The following is a 23,192-nucleotide window of genomic DNA, read 5'->3' on the forward strand; positions in this document are numbered from 1 at the left end:
CATGAAAACACACTGACGAAAGCTGTCGGGGAAAAAAATAAATATTTAACCTCAGGTTTTCAAAGTCACATCCTATTTGAAAGATCTTTTGGGAAAAGCTGGAATCCCTTGTGTGACATGCTGAACGCCGTTTAGATTTGAAACAGGAAGACAGAGACAGACACATGCAAAAACCCTTTTATGGGATGACTCAGATTTCTACCATCCCTCCTGGCTTTTGTGGAGTTTTTATACACTATCATTCTACATGCAAGAGCGTTGTTTATTGGCAATACGCCTCAGAATACATGTGCATGCAGTGGAGCAGAGTTGAGATTGTGATTCTAATGCGCACCCCTCAGCTTTCACCGCTACCCTTGATGTGACTACTGCACTGCACCTGTAAACCTGAAAAACATTATATTCATCTTTCCAAGACACTGCAATACACTACCTCTGACTTTTGGCAACAGTTAAGCCATGGAGAATAAAATCAGTAGTAGCTGTCAGTTTTGATAAGTGATGTTCTGGTGCAGCAAAATCAGCTTTTATTTGGGACAGAGGGATGCTGTCAAAAATCATAAAGAATCTCCATGAAAAATCCTACATGGAAAGAAGTAGAGGCAACTTTCCACAGCTGTTTTCTTTTTTTTTACTTCCCCTGACTGATGAACAATAACAACCTGGCGCCTGAAATATAATTTGCGATTGACCAGAAAACAATGTTTGCTGAGCACACAAGACACCAGCTCTTTTCATCACGACATAATGCTGCAGGTGGAACACAGCGCATCAGCCATATAGTGCCAACTCCCAGGTTACCGCGCATGTGTTTAGTTTTATCAAATAAAAATTGATGATATTTCAGTTTCTCTGTTGCTGTACAACAAAGGTGCTTGAATGGGAATTGACTGCATGAATAAATAAATCAGATGCAGCTGGAGGAAAGTGTTGCGCTGTGACAATAGAAAGAGTTTTCAAATCATTTTGTTTTTAGAATTATTCTCTGCACGGGGGTGTACCTCAGTGTGATCTTTTGTCAATACTTTCTGCAAAATCTGCACCTCCTTTGTACTGTAGATGTGAATAGACGGCCCCTTAATTTTGAGGGATAGTTCAGGCTGGTCTTAATTGTTCTATAATTAACACAACAGCATTTGGGTGCAGGCCTTTGTTTTCCTTAACACACTGAAAAATAGAGAATACTTTGGTTGAATACCCACATCTTCAGTTTGATGCAGTGAGCGAGCGTTAACTCAAAAGCCCACATGGATACCCATTGTTTGGCTAATTAGAGGGTAGTTGGTGTGTCTGGATTAACTAAAGTAATTAGTCATAGATTTATGGCCGGACGTCTGCTGAGACAGCAGTTGCTTGCATCTACTGGCAGGGATTATTGCCTTTGGAAGGAAGTAAAAGAAGTGGAGATTGCGTCCTCCTGTGATTTAATAATATATATGAGGACAGTAGGACATGAGAAGGACAGACACACGTGTTCCGGTGCAAGCAGGAGTGTTGCAACACAGGAGAACATTATCTAACTTTTCGAGCATGCCCTTGAAAAAAAGACAGTGAATTGCCCCAGGTGTATTACACCAGTTACTTCTGACCTTTGTGATTAAATGTACATGTCTCGGATATTCTTGCCTACAGAGGAGTCGATGTCGAACTGCTGAAGTTTCCCAATTCTGTGTCAAGGCTGATATGCTATTTTTGCTCTACTGCAATCGTGTTTTGGCTTTTGGGATGAAAGCAGTTGTTCACTTATCGTCAGATCTTTCCTGCTTTAACAGGGGAGGCGAATGAAATAGATCAGTGAGGGAGGGACACATTAATGATAGGGCTGTGGAAGAATGCTCCCGCACAAATAGAAAAGAACAACTCTCACTGCTCATTTGAAGTTTGCTGTTTCTGAACTGTTGATCATTTTACTGGCATTCTTGGCTCAAAGGCTGAATAATGTTCCGAGTGTTTGATTATTTGGCGGGTAGTGTTATAAACCCACAGAGACAGACACGCAAACACCCAAGCGGACGGACAGACATATACAAATACATTCTCCCTCTGGAGGAGGTAATAACTATGTAGTTATTACCTCCTAGCAGATGAGGTGAACTCTGTAGGTTCACAGCAGTTTGCAGGAATGTTAGGCAGCTAAAAATGTCCTGAAGAGAGTGAAAAATCTTCGAGTGGAGCTACAGATCATAAAAATCCCACGGCAGGCATTTTCCTTTGCGAAAACCTGACGAAAAATATATGACATCAGGACATTTTGATGAGAAAATGACTTTGTGCGCTGAACGTTTTCTAAGTCGTCTCACTGAGATCAGACTGACAAAGCATCAGGTGAAGAAAAAATCCATTCCGTAGGGTTTCAGTGTTTTTTCTATACGGATAACTACAAATATATATTTAATTATGACAACATCAAGACAATTGTGCAACAAATGCTGGATTTACTATGGAAGTATCCCCGTACAGCGTTCTCACACTGTACCCTGCATAAGGTAAGGCAATGAATTCCAGATTCATCCGGGCTGACCTAGATATAACTAGAATCCCTGCATCGCAATTGAGAGTTAGCATTTGAGATCATTTGTGCAAATGATTCTGTAAATGAGGATAAGGTAGCTCTATCCTCATTGGAAGTTAGATTAAAGAACCTGGGGAAATGAAGCAGAGCCCACACCGTATCTTGCTGGAAGCCAGCACTGGCAGGTGATGCGGTAAAGGGAGAAGTGGGGATGAGAATGAATTGTTTCATTTGACTGTGGCCTGTGTGCGTGTGGGTGAGAATAACACTATGTGATTGGGTACGATGGGTTGATATTGCTTCTTTTCTATTTTTCATCATCTATTATTATCCATCTCGGGAGAGTTTGACTTAGGGAGACTACCTCCGGCATAAGAAAAGAAGAAGTTCAAGTGCCAAACTTTTGGCACTTGACACTTGACATTTACAGTGATTTTGGTTAATTCTCCAAAAACTCTCTATCTCCTCAGCACAGAGGGGGGGGGGGGGGGGGGGGGGGGGGGGGGAGAAAGCTTTGCTGTAAGTTATGTAAAAAGAAACGGGGCAACAGTACAGAACAACAGTGTAATCAGAAATATAACAACCTGCGGCCAGAGACTGATTTATACGGAGGCTTGAGTGCAGACTTTTTTCTTTTCACGAAAGACTTCACAGAGGACTTTATAGAACAGCATGCTCACTTTTGAAGGACTTAAGCTGGAAGCCAAACTACACAAAAGTGGTAGAAAATGGTATTTGAAATCAGGATCAGAAAAACTATTATCCATCACAAGGTGATGAAAATGTCGTCTTTGATGTGGCTCATGACAGAATGCACCTCAAACATATGATACATATGATAATTACAGCTGGAGCCCAAGGGGGCAACCTCAAGGGGACAGTTCATTTTCTTGAGTATGTTTCAATGATTGTTGTCTTAAAAGATGCAACGTCAAACCTGACGTTAAGCGGTCAACATTTTCCATTCTGATTGCAGCCTTCTGCAGTTCTGCAGAGTGCTCAGCATGTTTCACGGCACGAATTAGGGTTTCAAGTGGTGACTATTTTCAATTTTGACTTTCTGTCAGTTAGGTGTACAATTTATTGATGAATCCAGCTTTAAAATTGACATAAAATAGTGCAAGCCTCCCAAAGCTCGATGTGAAAATTGCTTGTTTTGTTTCACCAACACTCCAAACCTCGTGTATATTCAGTTTGGTTTAGAACAGAAAATATGCAGCAAATGCTCACATTTAAGAAAGAGCAGCTGTTTGCTACTCGAAACTTTGCTACTATAAATTAATTAAACAATCATCATCAATCATCAAAATAGTTTACCGTTCATTTAACTAATCGGTTTAGCATTTCACGACAAACACACTCATTTGATTTTCACAGGACCGCCCTGTGATGGCTATACATCATCATTTCCAAACAGTGAGTGTCTTGAACACTCTTAAAGGATATCTTTTCTAAACTGCTGACTTCTGAAGCCGGTCCATTAGTGATGAGCCGACACAAACACAGTCTGCTGGTAGGAACCGGAGAGTCGTAGCAGGTGAAGCGACGCAGCGGCCCGAATCTCCTTCAGAGAGGGTTGTTAGTTCCTTTTGATTTGTGCTCGGCCGCCTGTCACCCAGACACATTCCCTGAAATCACATCACTATAATGGTCTAATCAGCACTTAACAAGCCATGTTACATAAAATCAATGCACCCTTCCATTTGAGAATTCAGAATATTTGGGGGGGGCTGATGAAGGCTCGTTGGAAGGAACGGGCAGGAGATGCTGTCGATAGAGTGGACAGGCCGGCCTGCTGAGAGCAGAGGACGCACTTGCCCTTTGAGTTCAGTGATCCTCCTGAGATCCGAGCTTTTACAGCAAAATCCTTTGTTTTGCTGACTAATCGTGTATTGATTTTAACAAGTTGTTAGGCCCAAATAGGGTTGTCGGGCCGCTGCCAAACAACTCCTCTACCTGTAGAGGCTCCAAGAACAGAGAGCCATGTCTCCCACTGGAAGCACCATTTAACTTATTCTCCTGATTAATCGTAGAGTGTAAACAGGACAACTCTCTACTTTGGTGTGTTTTTTCTGTCTCACCTTGTTTCATGCATACATCGCCTGGTGGTTTGTGGGGGAGGATGTGAGTCTGTGGAAATATAAATACATGCAACACGCCATCAGGTATCACTCCCATATGCAGGTTGTCACGGAATGTGTTAGGCAGAAAAAGAGGGGGTGGGGGCGGGGTTACAAATCTAGTTATGGGTAAACACTGGGGGGTATCTCAACCTCGCTGTTCCTACTGATGCGTAGAAAACAGTTGCTGGATGCAACCTGAATTCACTGTTGCTCTGGACGATCTGATGTCGATGAAAGCCAGCAGGGCCTTTGCATTATTCTTGATAGAACTGCAAAGAGAACATAACATTGCCAGCTTGTTTCCATTTCAGTAGACCTTGAAGCTGCAAATGAATAATATATTGGAGGCAACTCTGTAAATGAATAAATCTGCAGTAGGTGGGGATTTAGAGGAAGGAGTGGAAGTGCCATAGAGCTACAGCACTACCTTATGGTAAAGTAAAATATTGCAATTTATTATGGAGGAAGCTGATTTCAGAAGTATATTACTCCATTAATACACACAATTACATTGTTTGATACATTTTCTGGTGTTTTTTATAATTAATAGTATAATTCTTTATGTTGTTGTTTTATTTTTGTTTTTCTTTGCAGCAAATTAAAGACTACTTGATTGTTGGTTTCAATCGGTCTGACAGTCACCATGTTTCAAATTTGCTCCGAAGGCACAGAAACATACAATATGCAGACATCATGACCTCAACAAATCACCCATCATATTTTTTTCACTCTCCGTCAATGAATCGGAAAATGGATTTGTTCTGCTCCCCATTAAGACGAGACCATGTGCATAATTGCTCCAGCCATGCTGGAGATAATTAATATCAATGACCCCGCTGACTTTTCAAATGCATCATGTTGGGTTTAATGATGATGTGTCATAAGCAGCCGGAGGTGGAGACACCCAGCTCCGTGTTTGCTGGCAGGCCCAGACCAGGGGCTCCAGAGCTGACAGGCGAGTCCAGGTGAGTAATTGTCTATGGCATCTTATTACATTGCTGGCATGATCTGATTTACTCCAGCAGCAAATGGTGGGAATAGACCCAGTTGCCGTTGTGGGTATTGGATTAACGAGGTTTACGCACAAATGGACCTCACACTGACGGCAGATACATCATGTAAGATTAAAGAGGATTTCCACATGGTAGTGACGGCTGTTCTGTTTGCTTCATTACACTATTGAATCACTCCACAGACATGTTATGCTTTGGTGTTGGAAATATATTTCACAGTTTTCCCTGTATGTAGAATAAACTTTGGTTGATGTTCTTTTGTGTGATATTGTTGCCAGTGTGGTTCTGAAGAGAGGTTTTGCATCAGGAAAATGCTGCATTACAACAGATTATGAGCACTTTTATCTTTATATTTTTACTGCTGATAGACAGTGACAGTGACATTCAAATAGAAATGCTTCTTACAGAGCAGAGAGCATGAATGTTTATCATGAATTGCTTATTTTCAGTTTTGTGAATTTACCCTGAGGTTTTGTGTTATATTTGTCCATGTATTATCGTTGTATTCATTCAGTTGTATTCAGTCAAAAAGTGAGTGATCTACTTAAAAACCTCAAACACTGTATGGTTTTCTCTTTTTCTCAAGCTGATTTAAAGGATTTAAAGTGATGTCATCATCTGCTGCTCTTCCCTTAAAACTCTCATGATACTTATTTTTACTACATTTTTATTTTAAAATGCGTCTCTATATAGTGTCCACCATAAAATATGATATCATAAACATTGATAGAATAATTGCAATAAATAAAACGAAATTATAATCCTGAACTCCTAAAATGGCATCGAGGCTCCTGTTAGAAAACTACATCACCCTAGAGCGACAACAAAAAGACTCGCTGTCAGATAGCGACACCTGATTGGGTTATTGAAAACCACGTGACGGAGCTCGGCGAATGGTGTAAGACCCAAACAGGAAGTGTCACTGTGCGACACAACGTGAAAGTCAAGTTAGAGCAAAACGATAAATATACGATTGAAAATGTCGTTTATTGTATCTTTAAGCTCTCGCAACATCTCGTGCTTTTAGCATGCTTTCGTGACTTTCGTGCGGCGTTCGTCACGATGTTTCAGGCTGCAGCTAAAACGCTTTCTGTTGCAACGACCACAGCAGCGACGTTAACTCGGGCAACATCGTTTAGTCTTCGACTTTACTGTAAGAAGACACCAGCGAAGCTTAGAGTGTCCCAAGCAGTTTCAGGAGCTGAATTGGGAGCAAATGTCAAAGTACAGGTAACACTTAACGCCTACTTATCACTTCATATGTTTCATTTAAGTGCTAACAACTATGCTCCAGTAACATGCAGCTTATCTAATGTCGACGTGTTTACATGCATGAATAAATGAGCAACCTTACAGTAAACATTAATGAAGCCATTACGTTACGTTAAGCCATACATCATTTACAAAAAACTAAATTAACACACGAGAATTCTAGCACCCTAAACTATGACAATACGTGTCGTTCCTATCATTAACTGCATGTTGATGCCAGTGTATACATGTAGTTGGCATTTTATTGTGAAAGAATGAGGAGTGGAATTCTCAAATTACCAACATCCGGGTTCATGAACATTACATGCAAATGAGAAAAAGGATATATGTGTAGTACCAGAGGGAGCAGCCTTGGGGTATTTGATTTGTTCCTCTGCTGTAGGGATGGGTTCGCTCCGTTAGACCTCAGAAGGCAAATCTCTTCCTCCATGTGAATGATGGGAGCTCTCTGCAGTCGTTGCAGGTCGTCGCCAGCTCAGAGCTGAATGATCCGTAAGCACTTCAGTTTTATTTCCTGTGCATAATCCTTGACATTATAATTTTTAGGTATGAAGGGTGCACATACTGAAATATTCCTCTCTTCTCTCTCTTTTTCTCTCTCTCAAATTAAGATTGCTCACACTTGGTAGTGCTGTTGAAGTCACGGGTACTCTTCGGAAAAGTCCACACCAACAACAGCCAGTTGAACTGGAAGCAGACCAAATCCACGTAGTTGGAGATTGTAACCCTGTGGTAAGAAAACAAAAAAAGTCTCCTCAAACATCAGACGTCATTTTGCTCACTGTGCTATCTTCACCTCGTGTTATAACTTTGTAATATGGCCATTGTTTAGGAAATGCCATTTAGTATTGTTGCTTTGTATTCTTGTTTCAGGATTTTCCCTTCAAAATAAAAGAGAGACACAGCCTTGAGTATATTCGCCAGTTCCCTCATCTAAGGTGTCGAACAAATGCCTTTAGCTCCCTGTTGAGGATACGAAGTGAGGCCACTACAGCAGTTCACTCATATTTCAAGGTGAGCTCATCAGTGGAGGAGTTTTTAACAGGACGCAGAACAAGACTTTTTGTATTTATTTATTCATCTTTTTCTCAGGAAAATGGCTTTGTGCAGATCCACACTCCGGTCATCACCTCAAACGACTGCGAAGGAGCGGGAGAGCTCTTTCAGGTCGAGGTGAGTGTGTCATCCAGTGTGTTGTTGTCGATCGAAGCTCTGATATGAACACAAAGGATCAATGACATTGTTTGAAACTTCAGAACCTCTGCTCTCACTGCAGACGTCCGGCCTAGACAATGAAGAAGGTGAGAAGTTTTTCTCTGTCCCAGCTTTCCTGACCGTGTCTGGTCAGCTTCATCTGGAAGTGATGTCAGGGTGAGATAAACTCTCTGAATTTATCTTCGAGTGATCATCTGCACATTTAAAACAACTCATATCCTACTTGTATGTTCTCTCTCAGAAAGTAAGACACGTGCACACGCACTGAGGACGATTTCTAATTGTGCCGCGTCACTTCTCCGCTTCCAGGGCTTTTTCGAGAGTCTACACATTCGGGCCAACTTTCCGTGCAGAGAACTCCCAAAGCAGACGCCACCTGGCTGAGTTTTACATGGTGGAGGCCGAGGTCTCCTTCACGCAGTCCTTAGAGGATCTCACCAAGGTACACTGTGCCATTGCCTTATGTGACTTTTAAAGCTGCCCTCATGCGCAGCTGGCCAGACAAAGCTTTAATTATTAAACCGGGCCCCGCTCCGTAGGTCATGGAGGACATGTTCAGGTCTGCCACGGAGCATGTCCTGGCTCACTGTGCCGAGGATGTGGATTTGTTTCACAAGCATGTGACTCCTGGACACAGGGTGAGTCCTCAAGGACACTTACACGTGGGTGCATAACCTGGCTCCTTCTACCAACCAGCTACAAATACACCGACTTCAATATATCTCAACTTACGACTTCAATATATCTCAACTTACGACTTCAATATATCTCAACTTACGACTTCAATATATCTCAACTTACATTGTTTTCCCTATTGCATCCATTCACTCTTAGGACACTGTGGAAGCTATGCTGAAGAAGAGATTCCCCGTGTAAGTCTCTTATTTTTCTCAACATGGAAAGTAAAATCATTGTCAGCTGAAGAATGAAGTCCGTGAATGACTGATGCTGTTTAAATGTACTTTTAGGATTACCTACAGTGAAGCTGTAGACATCCTGAACCAAAGCTCCCAGAAATTTACCTTCCCAACAGATGTAAGTGTGGATGTTTTCTTTATTTACTAACAGAGCAGACTTGATCTCTGTCTCTACTGTATGTTTGCTGCTAACACTATTATCCCGCAGAGCTCCATACTGACCTCAGCTCTGCTTTTCTCCAGTGGGGTTGTGACCTCCAGACAGAACACGAGAAGTACCTGGTGAAACATTGCGGCAACGTTCCAGTCTTTGTCACTGATTATCCTTACGATCTTAAGCCTTTTTACGCGAGAGACAATCAGGATCATCCCAAACGCACGGTAAGACGTCACCACTCCGTTAAATATGCTGAGCGAAATCAATGATTTAACGGCTCAGTTCCTTCCTTGTAATGTCAGTTGGGTTATCGCGGCGTTTTTTGCATATCTGCGCTGACTCCCGGCTGTCGTTTGCGTGCAGGCAGCTGCAGTGGATCTTCTGGTGCCGGGAGTTGGAGAGCTCTGTGGGGGCTCGCTGAGAGAGGAGAGGCTGGATCTGCTGAGGGCTCGCCTGGAAGAGTAAGCTCTCGTACTCCAGGGGCAGTTCAAGGCCCATGCTAATATATTTAGACTACGGTTGTCAAAATGTTGCTTTGAATTTGTTTGTAATTTTTAATGAATTGAGATCAGGCATAATCCCAGTAGGCGATAGCTCGCGCATTTCACAAGTGCTGCAGTGTCTTTTTACAATAGGAGTCTGTTTTCTCTCACCACCTCACAGAGCAGCAATGTGCAGAAAGTTAGTGATTCAGCTGTTCAAATCCAGACTAACTTCTTCAGTTGGGTTTGCAGGTTTTGAAGCCCCCTGACTCACCACACATATTGAGTGGGAGGGAAACTAAAGGATACATTGACTTTTATACTGCATATACCATTACATTTATGTATATTTTATTCATTATGGTATAAAAGAACATAACGGAACAATAAATCTATTGTAAAAATGAAATAACATTAATTGCAGGTTTTACTGACTAGCTGCGGACAAGAGAAACCGTTGTCACATTTGTGTTGGAGAACACTGACTGTCTGCTATTCTAAAGAATGCATCATCAGAACAATGCTCTGGTGAATGACTCTGTTGCTCTCAGTGTAACCCTAATATCTACCGGTACATCAGCCACTGGTCTGAGTTCGTAACCCTCAATTAGGCACAGAGGAGAAAGTCTGCAAATAAAGTCAGTTTTGTTATTTTCACATTGATTGATAGTATAGTTTTGACTTTGTGTTTTGACCAAAGGCTCATACGTGAATTATCATACTTTTCCAGGGCTGGATTAGAAGACACCTACAGCTGGTAAGAATTACCAACATTTGAATAGAGACGTCCTTCCACACCAACAAAGTCGTAATGACATGTTCATTTGTTGGCAGGTATCTGGATTTGAGGCGCTTTGGCTCCGTCCCCCATGGTGGCTTTGGATTGGGATTTGAGCGATATTTGCAATGCATTCTCGGTGTTGACAACATAAAAGATGTGATTGCTTTCCCCAGATCGTCCCATTCTTGTCTTCTATAAAACACAATTTTGGCCAAGTAGATATTTTGAAGTCTGTATTTGCTGTCTGTCAAACATCAAATAAATATTATATTCAACATAGTTTTTCTTGTTATTGGTTTTTAAATATGATTAGTTGTTGTCAAAAATGTATCTGCAGCTGTATATAAAAACAATGAACAAAAGATAATCCTACAACCACATCTGAGAGGGAATTTCACTCATACAGGTAATTATTCAACATATCGCAAGGAAGTGTTTAGTTTCGTGAATCATTTTATTTGCCTGTACCGACTTCCATATTTTAAAACTGTCGGTTTTTTAGAGCGACAGACAAGTATTTTAAATTTCCACCAGATGGTGCTTTTTCCCATTCCATCCAATAGAGAAAATACGAATAATTTACTCACAGCAGCTACTGACTGTTATCTTGACCTTTTCTTTTCCGAAGTGCCGGAAATCGTTTAAAAACAGCTCCATCTTCAACCTTTGATTGATACTTGGTAAACATATAACACGCGTTTGATGTAATAATGTCAAATCAGATGCGTTTCCGTATTTGGAATAAAACAGAAATGCTTAAACATATGTTTGGTGTGAGCGTGGATAAATAGTATTTTACAAAAACACCGGTTCCTCCATTGTTTACGCTTGTGTTGGCATCTTGGATCTACTTGGTGGCGGAGCAGTTCTTCCGTCCTGTTCGTCCCAGCGCAGCCCATCCCTCTCATCGCTCGGTGGGCGTGGTGTGAGTTGGGAAAACAAACTGCAGACACTCTCCGATACTTCCTCACCCTGCATCGGTTGAGTTTCCCCGCGGCTCCTCGTCAGCTGGCCGTGCGTAATTTCCCCAAGAGTCGAGTTGCGCCTTTTTTCTCCTCCCGTTTTGCGCGCTGGCTGTTGCGCACAGTGACACCGGGAGCGACCCGGCAACATCTCCGACCAGCACCACTTTGATTTTTTTTTATTTGATTTTTTTAATCAAATGGAGGGAGCTGACTGCGCCAGTGGGAGCCCAACGCCGACAGCACTTTGAACGGGCAAGCCTTCAGGAGCCGTCATGTACTAGTAGTGACGGACGGCGGGTTGTAGCGCGAGAGGAAACAACAGACACTGACAAACATGAGCGGCGGTGAAATCATCTTCCAGGGCTGGCTGAGGAAGTCACCACCGGAGAAGAAGCTCAGAAGATATGTAAGTGAATTCCACTTTCGCGTAGTCTCTCTGTGTCTGAGGAGCTCATTATCTGTCACACCGCTTTGTGTTGTGCACATCTGCATCTCCGATAAGTTGTGTCAAACTGAGAAAGTCCCATTGTAGCAGCAGGTGCACCCCAACCACCACCATCTGGACCGCTCCTCTCCTCGCCTTTTAATGAACTACAGGAGGCACCAAGTGTTATTCTGGAGAAAAAAACAACAGCCCCGACCATAATAAACTAGAAATGTATGTTTTACATGGAAAAAAAAGCAGTTGCCAGGTTTGACACATAGCCACCCTGTGGGGGCCAACATGGAGGTAAGCCTGTGTAATACCCGACAGCTGTCTATGATTTGGACTAGATAGCTCCCAGACACAAACTGCCACTTGGCTTTAACCGATCATGATGAGGTAATGTCTAATGAAGCATTCACGTGGCCAATTTTCATTGCAGCCATGCCAACTCATGTCACAACAACAGTGAGAACTGCATATAGGCCTTTGAGAGCCTTGATGAAGCTCCATGGGCCAAAAGCTGCTCCAGCCTCCTGCTGTGTGCCGGGGCAAAGGGGAATGGCAACAAATCGGATAATAGGATTTATGCAGGCAGATAGAACCATGCGACAATCTCCTATAAATACAGCTGTCCACTGTTTATGTATGGTGTTGCACTGCTGGGCCTTCTCCGTGTTCCTACTAGCTGACTTTGCCATGATGTCATCTCACTGTTTTCATCTGGAAATCCATCCTCGAATGTCCTCAAATGTAGTCCCCCCCCCCCCCCCCCCCCCCCCCATTTCACCCCCATTGTCCTGTCATTTCCTCATTGTCTTCCACTTAAAGCTGGCTAATGTTTACACAGAGACCACCGTGGTCCGTATGGAACGGCAGCTGCAATGGCACAGAGGAAACAAAAACTTGCTTAGTTCATAGCAGTACTGTACAAACAATGAGAAAAAAAACATCACAAGGCATAATAATGGCCTTCCTCAGGCAAGAGAGGAGGGAACAGCCTCTCAGCCCTTCTCACCGTGCTTCTCACCCTGAGCAATAACTTATAAGCAACTGCACACACACACACACACTGCCAGAAAACAGTGTCATGAGATGGAGTGTCCAGAGAAGGCAGACTTGTGAATGCGAACATCGGCCCATCTCAAATTCCTTCCATTTAAAGTCAGGCTAGGGACAATCGGGGCCATTTACTCAGCAGTATTGCTGTCATCTGACATAGTTGATGTCATAATGGAGAGGGATATTTTCAGATACTACTTTCACATACTGGCAGACATTCCAGCCCGAAGGTGTGTTTCCCAAGAGAACGCGGTGGCACGTTTGATCGGTCATTAAAGCGGAGGAGTTTCAGGGCTGTAACTGCCATGTTGATCGCTACACTTCGTACTGTTGTGTCTGATTTTTCTCTTTTTTTTTCTTTTTAGGAGATTATTTGCAACAAGGGAAAAATGTTTTAATCCTTACCAACACTTGTCCTGTCAATATTCCACCCCTTTCTACAGCGAAGTCCTCCTTTAACCAGCCGTGGCCTGTGTTTTGTTAATCAGTCGTTAGTTGTTGAAATGATTTGTCATTGTGTTTTTTAAAATACAACTCCTGTGACCTTCCACGGATGGTTTGTGAGAAATGTGGCACACGGCATGTCCCAGTGCAGGGTTAGGAGAGACTAAAAACTGGTACTACCACATGCAAATGGGATGCAAAATCAAGGAGCAAAAACACTTGTGGCAGTTGAAGCCTGGATGCAACTGGGGGGGGGGGGCAGGAGACAACACGTCTGTGCTCAGTAACGAGCATGGCTAGTCCTGGTTTAATGCTAATTGTTTAAAACTGCTATTAACACTCAATAGTGACTCATTCTTTCTACAACAGCGCCCTGTTGCACAAACACATGATGAGCATAAACTTTCTGTGCCCCCCCCCCCCTCACACCATGTGACAGCACCACTGGAGACGCGTGTACAGTCACTTTTCACACACGCTGCTTCTCCACAAGGAGTAACAGTCACGCTCTGGTGTCTCAGCGCTGCCGAATGAATCACTTGGTCGGCGTTCATCTCTTGTCGGGGGCCGGTGGGGGGCTTCCAGAGGTGGGCAGTGTTTTAAGGACAAGTGGGAGTGGCCTAAGTGCTTTTGTTGAATAATGTCCCGAATAAGCAGAAGGAACGTGAAAACAACTGACTGATCCAGCGCTTACCCAGTGCCTCTTGCAGCGTTCTGTTGAGGTTCAAATAGGCTTCACCATGCCTGCTACATCAACCCCCAAACAACCTTTTATTAGACTTGTAACAAACAACAGAAATCCTTTTGTCCTACCCCCTTCGTGACATCCAATGTTGACATATGCATAAGAAGTCCTCCAAAGGATTCATGCACGTCTGAATCATACTTTGCCGGCACAATATGAATCATACATGCGACGTGTCATACTGTAAACAGTTTGATTCCTGCTCTCAGGTCGGGATCAAGCTGCTGTTGGCTAAACCTTCCTGTCTGCCCGTTGCTGTATCTGCAATCACAAACGTGTCTGTTCACATACAGCATTGCCACATTCCAGACAGATCATATCGGCGAGATGATAGCTGTTGCTTCTGCCTTCTCCCGCCGCCGGTTTCTAAGGGCTTTACCGCCTTGCCCATGTGGATGGTACATCTGAGAGAGAGCTGGGGCGGCGGGGGGGGGGGGGGAGAGAGAGAGTTGGTGGGTTTTTCAAGGCAGAGCAGCAGCCGCCTGTGTCCCACTGTCAGCTGCCGGGTCTGCTGTTGTTTTGCAGAGGGGGCTTTGGGAAGTCCTTGCCCTCAGAGGTCAACGGAGAACACATCCCAGTTCCTGCTTTGACAGACACCCAGCGCTCACACAGACATTTTCCTTGTTTCGCTTCATCTGTGGGCCCTCAAATGGGCCTTTCCCCCAGAAGCTCCGAGACTGGGGTCGCTTTATGTGACTGCAGTATTAATGTCAGATTAGTTCATCGTTCTGGGATACGTTCGCCTAACGTGATCCTTGTGATTGAGATAAGGAACCTCCGATCATTTTCATTATTGTTTGATCTGTTGATTATTTTAACTTCATTTGGTGCCTTACTGAGGTTAGAAAAAAGCGAATTGAATCTGATTAATGGAGTATCCCTATTATCAGAAAATAGAGAAAAGTACATATTACAATTTCCCAGAGACAAAGGTGACGTCAAATTACCTGTTTTGTGAAACCAACAGTCCGATTCTAAAAAGCAGCATGTTTTATGAAGCTGAAAACAAGGAAAGCTTTTCTTTGAGAAAATAGTTGGTAAAAAAAAACTTGGCAGTCCTTCAGCAGTGCATTGACAATCTTCATTGACATTCGTAACAAATTAAAGGTGCCTTATATTTACATTAGGTGCATTATGATTTCCTCTCAATGGCTCTCAAGATGGTGACGGCTGAGCCGGCAGGTAGCGGCTAACGGTGCTAACGGCGCTAACTGAGCAAACAATGGCAAAACTGCTGACACAGCTTATCGTGTTAACCTGAGGGAAACCCGATGGGTGGGTGCAACTCCTGCGAAGCCGGCGTCTGTTGTGATGACGTCATCAGCCATAACCGGCGTACGAGCGCAGTGCAGAGCGGCGGCCGTGAGCGGGCCAGTGAAAGCACACTCTGTCAACAAAGCAAGGAGAAGCCCGGACAACAACACACACAGAGGGAGACGTCACTCCACCATCTCTTTACATTGCTGCTCTGTTAATGCTCTGAGTCCCGTATAGAGAACCTCTTATGCCTAAAAGTCACAATTGTCTCAAAATGACACTTTCTCAACTTTTTCTTCTCCAACCCCAAGTGCATCCATTTTTATGTTTTTACATTCATTGTGAAAATCCCCGGGTGGCCTTGTTTGAACCTTTGTCATAATATCCTGTCCTTTGCCATGAACTGTGGTTTAGACTGTGTTTTCTGCACAAAACTTAACTATTGCACCACGAGCAGATGTCAGGCTTCCTTTGGATGGTACCTACAGGAAGCGTCCCATCACGCCTCTACAAGCCGAGCTGAAAATACTGCCGTTCTGAAGGGAATTGGATCCCATTGATTTCTCACTTGTGATTTGGACCAGCAGGTAGAATGTTTGTACTTATTTGCCGCACTCTCAGAAAGTACACGATCACAGCGGTGATGGTTTTATTCAATGGTGCTTAAAACTCTAACACACCTAAGTGTGGCATTACATTGTTCCACTGGCAGGTTTTACTTCGGTAGAAATCTAGTTTCTGCACTGTTGATTGGATCCAAACACAAAGTTATCCAGGGATCATGCTCCCAGCTCGTGCATGTGCCGGTAGCTGTCATTAGATTGACCTTCCGAAGCAAATGGGCTTTGCAGTTGTGATGTGAGTTAGTAGAAATGCCTTTGGGGCCTCCCACTCAGTAAAGCGGCATAGAGGGACATAACAGTGAGACTGGTACAAAAACCTGGTTGTTACTAAAAGCAAAAGTTTATGTTTGAAAATATGAATACCAGTGCTGCTGCCATTTGAGCTTTCAGTGTGAGATGCTTGCTTTGGTGTTGCAGTGTGTGGCTTAAAAAGAAAAAAAGGCAGTTGACAGCTATTTCATTTTTTTAGCATCTATTTACCCAGGGACGGTTGACTTAGCACACTTGCTCTTTTTGACCGGCGCCCTGCTTTGCAGTCCAAACAGCCTCTGGAGCCTCGCCTTTCTGCCGCCCCTGAGAACCTCTGCTTGAGTTGGTTCAGCGTGCTGTAGATGCACCGTGATAGTAGCTGGTGAGGTGCAGGAAACTCCTTGTGTTCATTAAAATAAACATACTTTTAATTTAGTGTATGCAACAATGCGAATTACTGGAACACTTACCTTCTATACAAATGCCATAATAACCATCAATGTGAATTATGCTGAAATAAGAAGAAGTCTTTGTGTTTACGTCAGCACAGCGTATTTGCAGATGTGATAATGATATGATGATATTTATACACCGGTTCTGGCAAGCGTAACCTTAGATGGTGGCTATTTTCTTCCTGGCAACATGTTGTTTGTGAAGTATATTGTCATATATTGTGTCATTTGTGTACTGTATATTTTTTAAATCCTTTACACATCGGGGTTGTGATGCCACTCAGAACAAGGAAGTAGAGCTTTTATGGAGAGATTTTCTGTGGAAATAATCTATTTTAACAGTTTGTTGGAGCTCAAAAAGACATACGCCTACACATTCTCTCTTTTAATAGCACCAAAAAAAATCTTGAGACATGTGAGATCAGTGTGACAGAATAATTGAGGGAAGTTGTCGGTGTGAAAGATTTCTGACCAGATTGTTACCAGGTGATCCTCCTCCTCATGGAAAACAGGGCACACACAATGAAATTGCATTGGTCTAAGATGATCATGCAATTCAGGATATCGGCCAACAGTTTGATGGCATGCGTCCCCTGAAAACGTGTCCTATGCACTTTAAAAATGACCCTGCTGTTGGAACGTGCTCATAACCCTTCAGACACGTTGTTCCTCAGTGAAGTGGGAGTTGACGGTCACTTTGGGCTTCATTTTAACCAGCCATGGGTGCTGTAGGAAATATGATTTTAACACTAGCAGCTGTAGAAATGCTAAAATGTGAGCGTTAGGATGTGTTGTCTCTCTGTTTCATGTGGAACACTTGCCTTTGGGCGATAGTTTGTAGGAGCTGGAGATGTGAAAGCAAAGTGAGGTTGTGGTATAGGTGGTAATACTTGAGAAAACAAGCCCGCAGATGTTTTTCTGTACAGCAGTGATGATTCATTTGATTCAGGCAACAGTGATGACGTGGAAAATGTTTTTTTTTTTATGTATTCAGCCAAGCTGATGAAAGTGAATTGCATCTCTGTCATTTGAATATTGTTTTGATCAGTCGTCTCCTTTAAGGCTCAAGTTCTGTGTACCTCTAATGTCGACATAGTTTAGTTTAGGGATTGTTCTTTCTCCAGACAGTGATGAGTCATTGCAGTTCAGTTGTAGGAACTGAACTTCCCCACAACTAAAGCTCAGATAGAAAATGAGTAATGTAGCCAGTGCACAAATACAGAGTTCACTAGAACTCAGTGAGATGAAATAAGACAACGTAATAAGTGGTTCAGGTCACTGACGTGTGTCTACGGCTTTCAGGTGACATTATGCACAATCATTGATGCATTTCACCAATAACCGTTTTAGCATGTCGATGTGATTGTTTCACTCATAATAAATGATCAGCTCAGCTAAATATATACTCTGTTATTATGTTTATTAGGCTGTTTTATGGTGTTATTCAGACATTTCATTCATTTGGTGTATCAGCACGTTCTAGACAACATGAAGTGCTCCGCTGTGCAGTGATGTGTTATTTGTTTCCACAAATGACAGCATGGCAAGTGACAATTTGTGTAGACAAAGACTCACCACGGCACTGGGGAACATTGTGTTTTTTATGCAATATGTGCTTACCGACAGAATACAATTTCTGAATGCAAAACAAAGTGTTTACGTGGCCAGAACAGCCAACGACAAAGGAGATGCTGAGCTGAGCTGATGATTTATCAAGACTAAAAACATCGATGGATTCCGCCTTATGCAACCCAAATTATTAGCTGCAGTTAGTTTCCTTTAATGACAATTTACAAAGTGATCAATTTAAGTGTTGGAAAAATGTACAAAATGTTCATTAAATGTGATGAATATTGATTCATTAACATCTCTTTGGACTAATCATAAATACTTTTGTATAAAACCTTTGATGTCGGATTCCGTCTCACAAATTATAAACCACGAACAAGTGCATTTATTCATGAGGTGAAATTATTCAGTTGTCACACTCCAGATTCCACACTGTACTCATGAAGATTCAAGTATTGTGTGCATGAAGATATTACTAATGGCAACTACTGTAACGTGTTGGATTGTGTGTGCTGGTGCACGCAATCTACTTCACTGGTCCTTCATGCACGAGCCTGAATAACATCAGTGGTCGGCTTTAACCATTTTTTCCCCCTTCCCGATACCGGTGTGTTTTAAAGAATCAAATACAAAGTGAAAAGCTGAGGTCAGGCGTTCCCCTTGCATGTACATGTTTCGTTGAAGAGACTGTTTTTATCCAGCGTCATGCATCCAAAGTCACCTTGGTGCACAAGAGCCAGAGAGACCGGGAGATGCTCACGGCGCACCCTCCGCACACAGCCGTGTACTAGCCGCAGCAGATGGCAGGGGCAGCGGAAGTAACACAAAGAGTTCTGATTAAAGATAATGCTCCCCGTTAGTCAAACTGTCAGGGCGGGCTCCCGCTAAATAAGCCCAGCCTTTTGCTGATACGGAGACATGGCGAGAGATTACTCATTTTCCCTAATGATGGAAGTGTTCAACTGCAAATTGAGGCTGATTATATCTGCCGAGAGCTTTTGAGAGGTTGTTTTTCATGGGATGCGCCGCAGATTTTGCAGATCGTTGCTCCCGTGAAGTGAGTTGAATACGCACCGTGGGTACCGAAATGCAGCGTCCCTCTTCATCATCACCACACCTGTGGGATGGAGCTTTCCGTCACCGCCATATGACGACATTGTATGTGGGAATGTTATTTCCCATAATGCCATGAAAGCGGAACGACATCAGGCCCTGCTCTAAACGCACTGAACGGGTTTCAAATCTGATGCCTTGCTCAAAGGGAGAACGTGAACTGAGCAATTGTGCACGTGAGGAAAACAGCAGGAGTTAAACGTTCCTACCCTGGCCGTCTTGGCCCACTAACCTCCCACCTTCTTTATTAACACACAGGAATTGATGGGCCTGTTTGGGTGTTATCTGCATGGGTTATGTCTCGCAGCTGCCGGCCTTCCAAGGTCAGTGTTTTGACGATTGGGAAACCTGAGCAGTTTGATTTAACAGTGCTCTAATGCATCCGTTGCACTTTAAATGCCTGTAGTTTTATTCTCCCAGCGATTCTGTTTTACATCTTTTTCATGTTTACATCTCCGGGGCACACGGATGAGACAGGGAGCCGCGTCCGACCCAGGAGCATCTGGATCTCCTCACCGCTCGCAGACCGATAATGGGCCGGAGCTGCTGAGAAAGGCAAAATGGCCACACATTGTAGGCACGCTGCTGGACTCCTGTTTCGTTTGTGACGTTGAATTTATTGGAAGTGCTCCAGAAATGTCTGTTGTAAACTTTGTCTGTGACGGCTGTCTGCTTAACGTCTTCGCTCCGAGCCGCGATGGGGAGCCCTGTGTAAACTGTAAGGCTTCCAAGGAATGTCCCCGTGCTCCCTCGTGTCCATGTGTGGTTTATTTAAGCTCGCTGCTACATAAACTGATGTCACATAGGTAAATACAGGTACACGACACCTGTCAGAGACAGAAAATATGGCAAACATATCTTTAGTGATTCTTACGGGAGGGGTGGAATAACGGAGCATCTTTCATGTTCTGCTTTTCCTGGTTTTTTGGGGTGAAACTTGAAAATCTGAAAGGTGTTTTTGTGTGAATGGCCAGGCGATATTCTTCAAATGTAACTGGGTTGCACTCCCTCACATGTGGAAACTCCTGGAATGTGGGCTGACGTGTGACCCGCTATTGATTAGGACCACATAATCGGGGCTCTGTCGTCATTGTCTGCTGCAGCCCGTCCAGCTTTGTCCCCTCTCACCACATTAACCAGAATCACAAGTGTTCAGGCATTCGCTCACACAATAATGGCCATTATAGCGGTCCCACCTTTTAGTTCCTCGCTGCCGTTCTTTTGTTGTGCGTTTTTATTTTTTATTGTTTCTTGAATTATAAAATTCTAGCCGTATTCAGGCACCAGAAGGGACAAGAAATGAAGTCATCGATGTGCTAAATATTCCTCTTTTGTTCTTCTTTAACTTCGAGAAGCTAGGAAACAGCACCCACATAGAATAGATGTGCTATGAATGCATTACAGCCTGTAGGAGGGCTCTGTCTGCTCTCCTCATTTAGAACCAGTAACCATTCAGGATGATAAGTGAAAAGCTGCTTCATGCTAACATATGTCAACCAGGACCATTCATTATAATCTTTGCTGTATCACCTTTTAAAACAAGGGAAAGTTAGTTTCACTCAAGGTCTCAGAGGAATCAGGATTTTATATCAAAACCCAAAGTGCGAAGATATTACAAAAGTCCCTGTGCATTGTCTGATTTATTTGTGAACATCATTAATGTGATTGCTCATAGAAAACAAGGGGAGGTTGCCACACAGATCAAGTCATTTCTCATGGCACACTTACAGTCTGTGAGGCAGTTAAAGAGGCAAATCTTGTAACAAATCTTGCTTTAAATGGGAATGTGGATCTTTCAGATTAATTTGAGGAGTGCCTCTGGTTTGCGTGTTGCACATTTTATCTGAAGTGTGTCATGCAGTATGAAACACGCACTGGTCTGGTTTTGGTCTTGACTCTGTCTCAACCTCTTTACGGTCTCGGTCTCCGTACACTCTGCTCTCGGCCATGACTTTGACTCGGATGAGGTGGTCCTGACTACAACACTGCTTGAGGGATATCAATATGTTTTTCTAGAAACCCCTTTTTTCGTTTTTACAAAAGAAGCTAAACTTTTGGCTCTTCAAATGTTCAATATTGTCAATAAACACAACCAGCCGTAAAAGAAGTTCCCCTAAACGAATTACAAAAGATTGAAGGTTATTTATAGAGCTTCCAGATTATGTGAAAGCTCAAACTGAACTGCTGGGAGTCCTTATTGGCTGCAATTAGATACCAAAGACCTCCCACACTACTTTTTCTCCCCCTCTTAATTGTCTCCATGCTCTTCTCCCATCCCTTAGAAGCCCACCAGTGGGACCTCTGAGAACACTGATGGGATCCCTCTCACTTCACCTTGTGCTATAATTAAGCAGTAATGGCCCAGCACCGGTGCATGCCGTCTCATCACGGTGGTGTGTGTGTGTGTGTGTGTGTGTGTGTGTGTGTGTGTGTGTGTGTGTGTGTGTGTGAGAGAGAGAGAGCTGGGCCCGAGGCCTCCGGTCAGACTGCAGCCAAAGCATTCAGCGTCACAAGAGGTGCATCGCCCTGCCACGGCACATGCACACGGCCTTTTACAAGAGCTGCTCGATGAGAAAAGGTACTCGGGCGAGGTGCTTGCAAGGCTCCGCCGCAGCGCCACAGTGCCGGTGTTTGTGGAGCTGAGCGGTGTGTGTACTGCAGCAGCAGGTAAAGCAGAGGAGTCGAAAACAACTAGCTGCTGTCTCCTCCTCTCCTGCTTCTGGAAGGTAAACAAGACTGTTCTAACCCGCAACGCCAATGACATACGTGTTTGGCTTGGATGTTTGCTCATGCACATTTAAAAACATGCGGACTGACGCATATCGGCCGGCCCTGTTGACACAGCCGGCTACTAGCCACACACGCCATGTTTTGCTTTGTTGCCGTAAAAAGGCACACCTTGGGTAATTGTTTTAGGCCACAAGCATCTCCAAGTTCATTCGTCAGGGTTGCCAGGACAGCAGAGTGCGTTGGGTTGAAAGACGCGAGACTGGGCTTGTTTTTTTCCGATGCGAGGCAAATACAGTGAACGATCGCTGCGTGACTTATCAGCCGTCGCTGTGTATTTATCTCCTAAAATTGTGGTGTGAAGCCCTGGACAACATCAACACATACCAGACGATCGTGTCCCCTTTGTACGACTGTGTTTGTTTTCCCACAGCGTCATTGTTTTGCTGCCTGCCAGAAATAGAACAAAACATGTCCACTTGTCAACAGGCAAAGAGACAAAAGGAATTGGCCAGACAAACCAGTTTTGATCCTATTTATAGATGCGAACTTCGCTCAAAAGATTGTTTCGTGCAGTTGTGTTATTAAAGGTTTTCCCTTCCCCAGTCATCTGACATAGATGCAGACGTGTTAGCCCTTGTGCTCCACTGTAGTCTCTGTGTATCTGTAGCTGGCTGCCACCAGTGCAGGACAAATGAGAGCCCATGGTGGAACAAGGTAAGATCAAGCCTTTATGGGCCGATTGAATGAGACGGAGGGGACTAAACGCTGTGCGTTCATAGACACGGATGGCTGCTCTTCTTCCTGGAGAGCTTTAAGTGCTGGCGGGCAATTTCTATTTTATCTTTTTTACAGTGTACAGTTGAGACCCTGACAATCCACATAGCAGGGTTCTTTAAAACTTAAGTATGAGGATGTTTTCCCAAAGTCCTGTCTTTACTGTCTTCTCATTTACAGTAGAATGTTTGTTTTTGTGTCTTTTACATTTTTTGCTTAGATTTGACCTTTTGTTTGACTTTGATCTCGTCTGCGGAAAGAATGATGAACAAATGAGAGCCTCAAACATGTCCAGTGTTTGCAATGTATTGCT

The 23,192-nt window shown here is 43.4% G+C and overlaps 2 protein-coding genes across 4 annotated transcripts in view; both read left to right on the forward strand.

Annotated features, from left to right (window-relative positions):
* The first annotated feature begins 6,569 nt into the window (after positions 1 to 6,569).
* Positions 6,570 to 10,724, forward strand: nars2 (asparaginyl-tRNA synthetase 2, mitochondrial). 2 transcript variants are annotated; one of them, XR_013772123.1, is made up of 14 exons: positions 6,570 to 6,878; positions 7,303 to 7,412; positions 7,532 to 7,652; positions 7,794 to 7,934; positions 8,013 to 8,093; positions 8,197 to 8,291; positions 8,445 to 8,577; positions 8,675 to 8,773; positions 8,970 to 9,007; positions 9,104 to 9,170; positions 9,296 to 9,433; positions 9,577 to 9,670; positions 10,422 to 10,448; positions 10,526 to 10,633. XR_013772123.1 is itself a non-coding variant. In XM_079271888.1 (14 exons), the coding sequence occupies exons 1-14, from the start codon at positions 6,711 to 6,713 to the stop codon at positions 10,668 to 10,670; spliced, it is 1,461 nt and encodes a 486-aa protein (XP_079128014.1). In that variant the 5' UTR covers positions 6,570 to 6,710; the 3' UTR covers positions 10,671 to 10,724. The 2 variants fall into 2 exon arrangements, 1 of the variants encoding a protein (XP_079128014.1); XM_079271888.1 differs by having other exon boundaries at positions 9,573 to 9,670; positions 10,526 to 10,724.
* Positions 10,725 to 11,467: 743 nt separating this feature from the next.
* Positions 11,468 to 23,192, forward strand: part of gab2 (GRB2-associated binding protein 2) — a 33,395-nt gene continuing 21,670 nt past the window's right edge. For both annotated transcript variants that reach the window (XM_079271672.1, XM_079271673.1), the window contains exon 1: positions 11,468 to 11,843. In XM_079271672.1, coding sequence (XP_079127798.1) covers positions 11,772 to 11,843 — 72 coding nt within the window. In that variant the 5' untranslated portion in view covers positions 11,468 to 11,771. The remainder of the gene's footprint in view (positions 11,844 to 23,192) is intronic.

Source organism: Melanostigma gelatinosum (assembly GCF_949748355.1).
Source record: "Melanostigma gelatinosum genome assembly, chromosome: 7".
In the NCBI taxonomy this organism is placed as follows: domain Eukaryota; kingdom Metazoa; phylum Chordata; class Actinopteri; order Perciformes; family Zoarcidae; genus Melanostigma; species Melanostigma gelatinosum.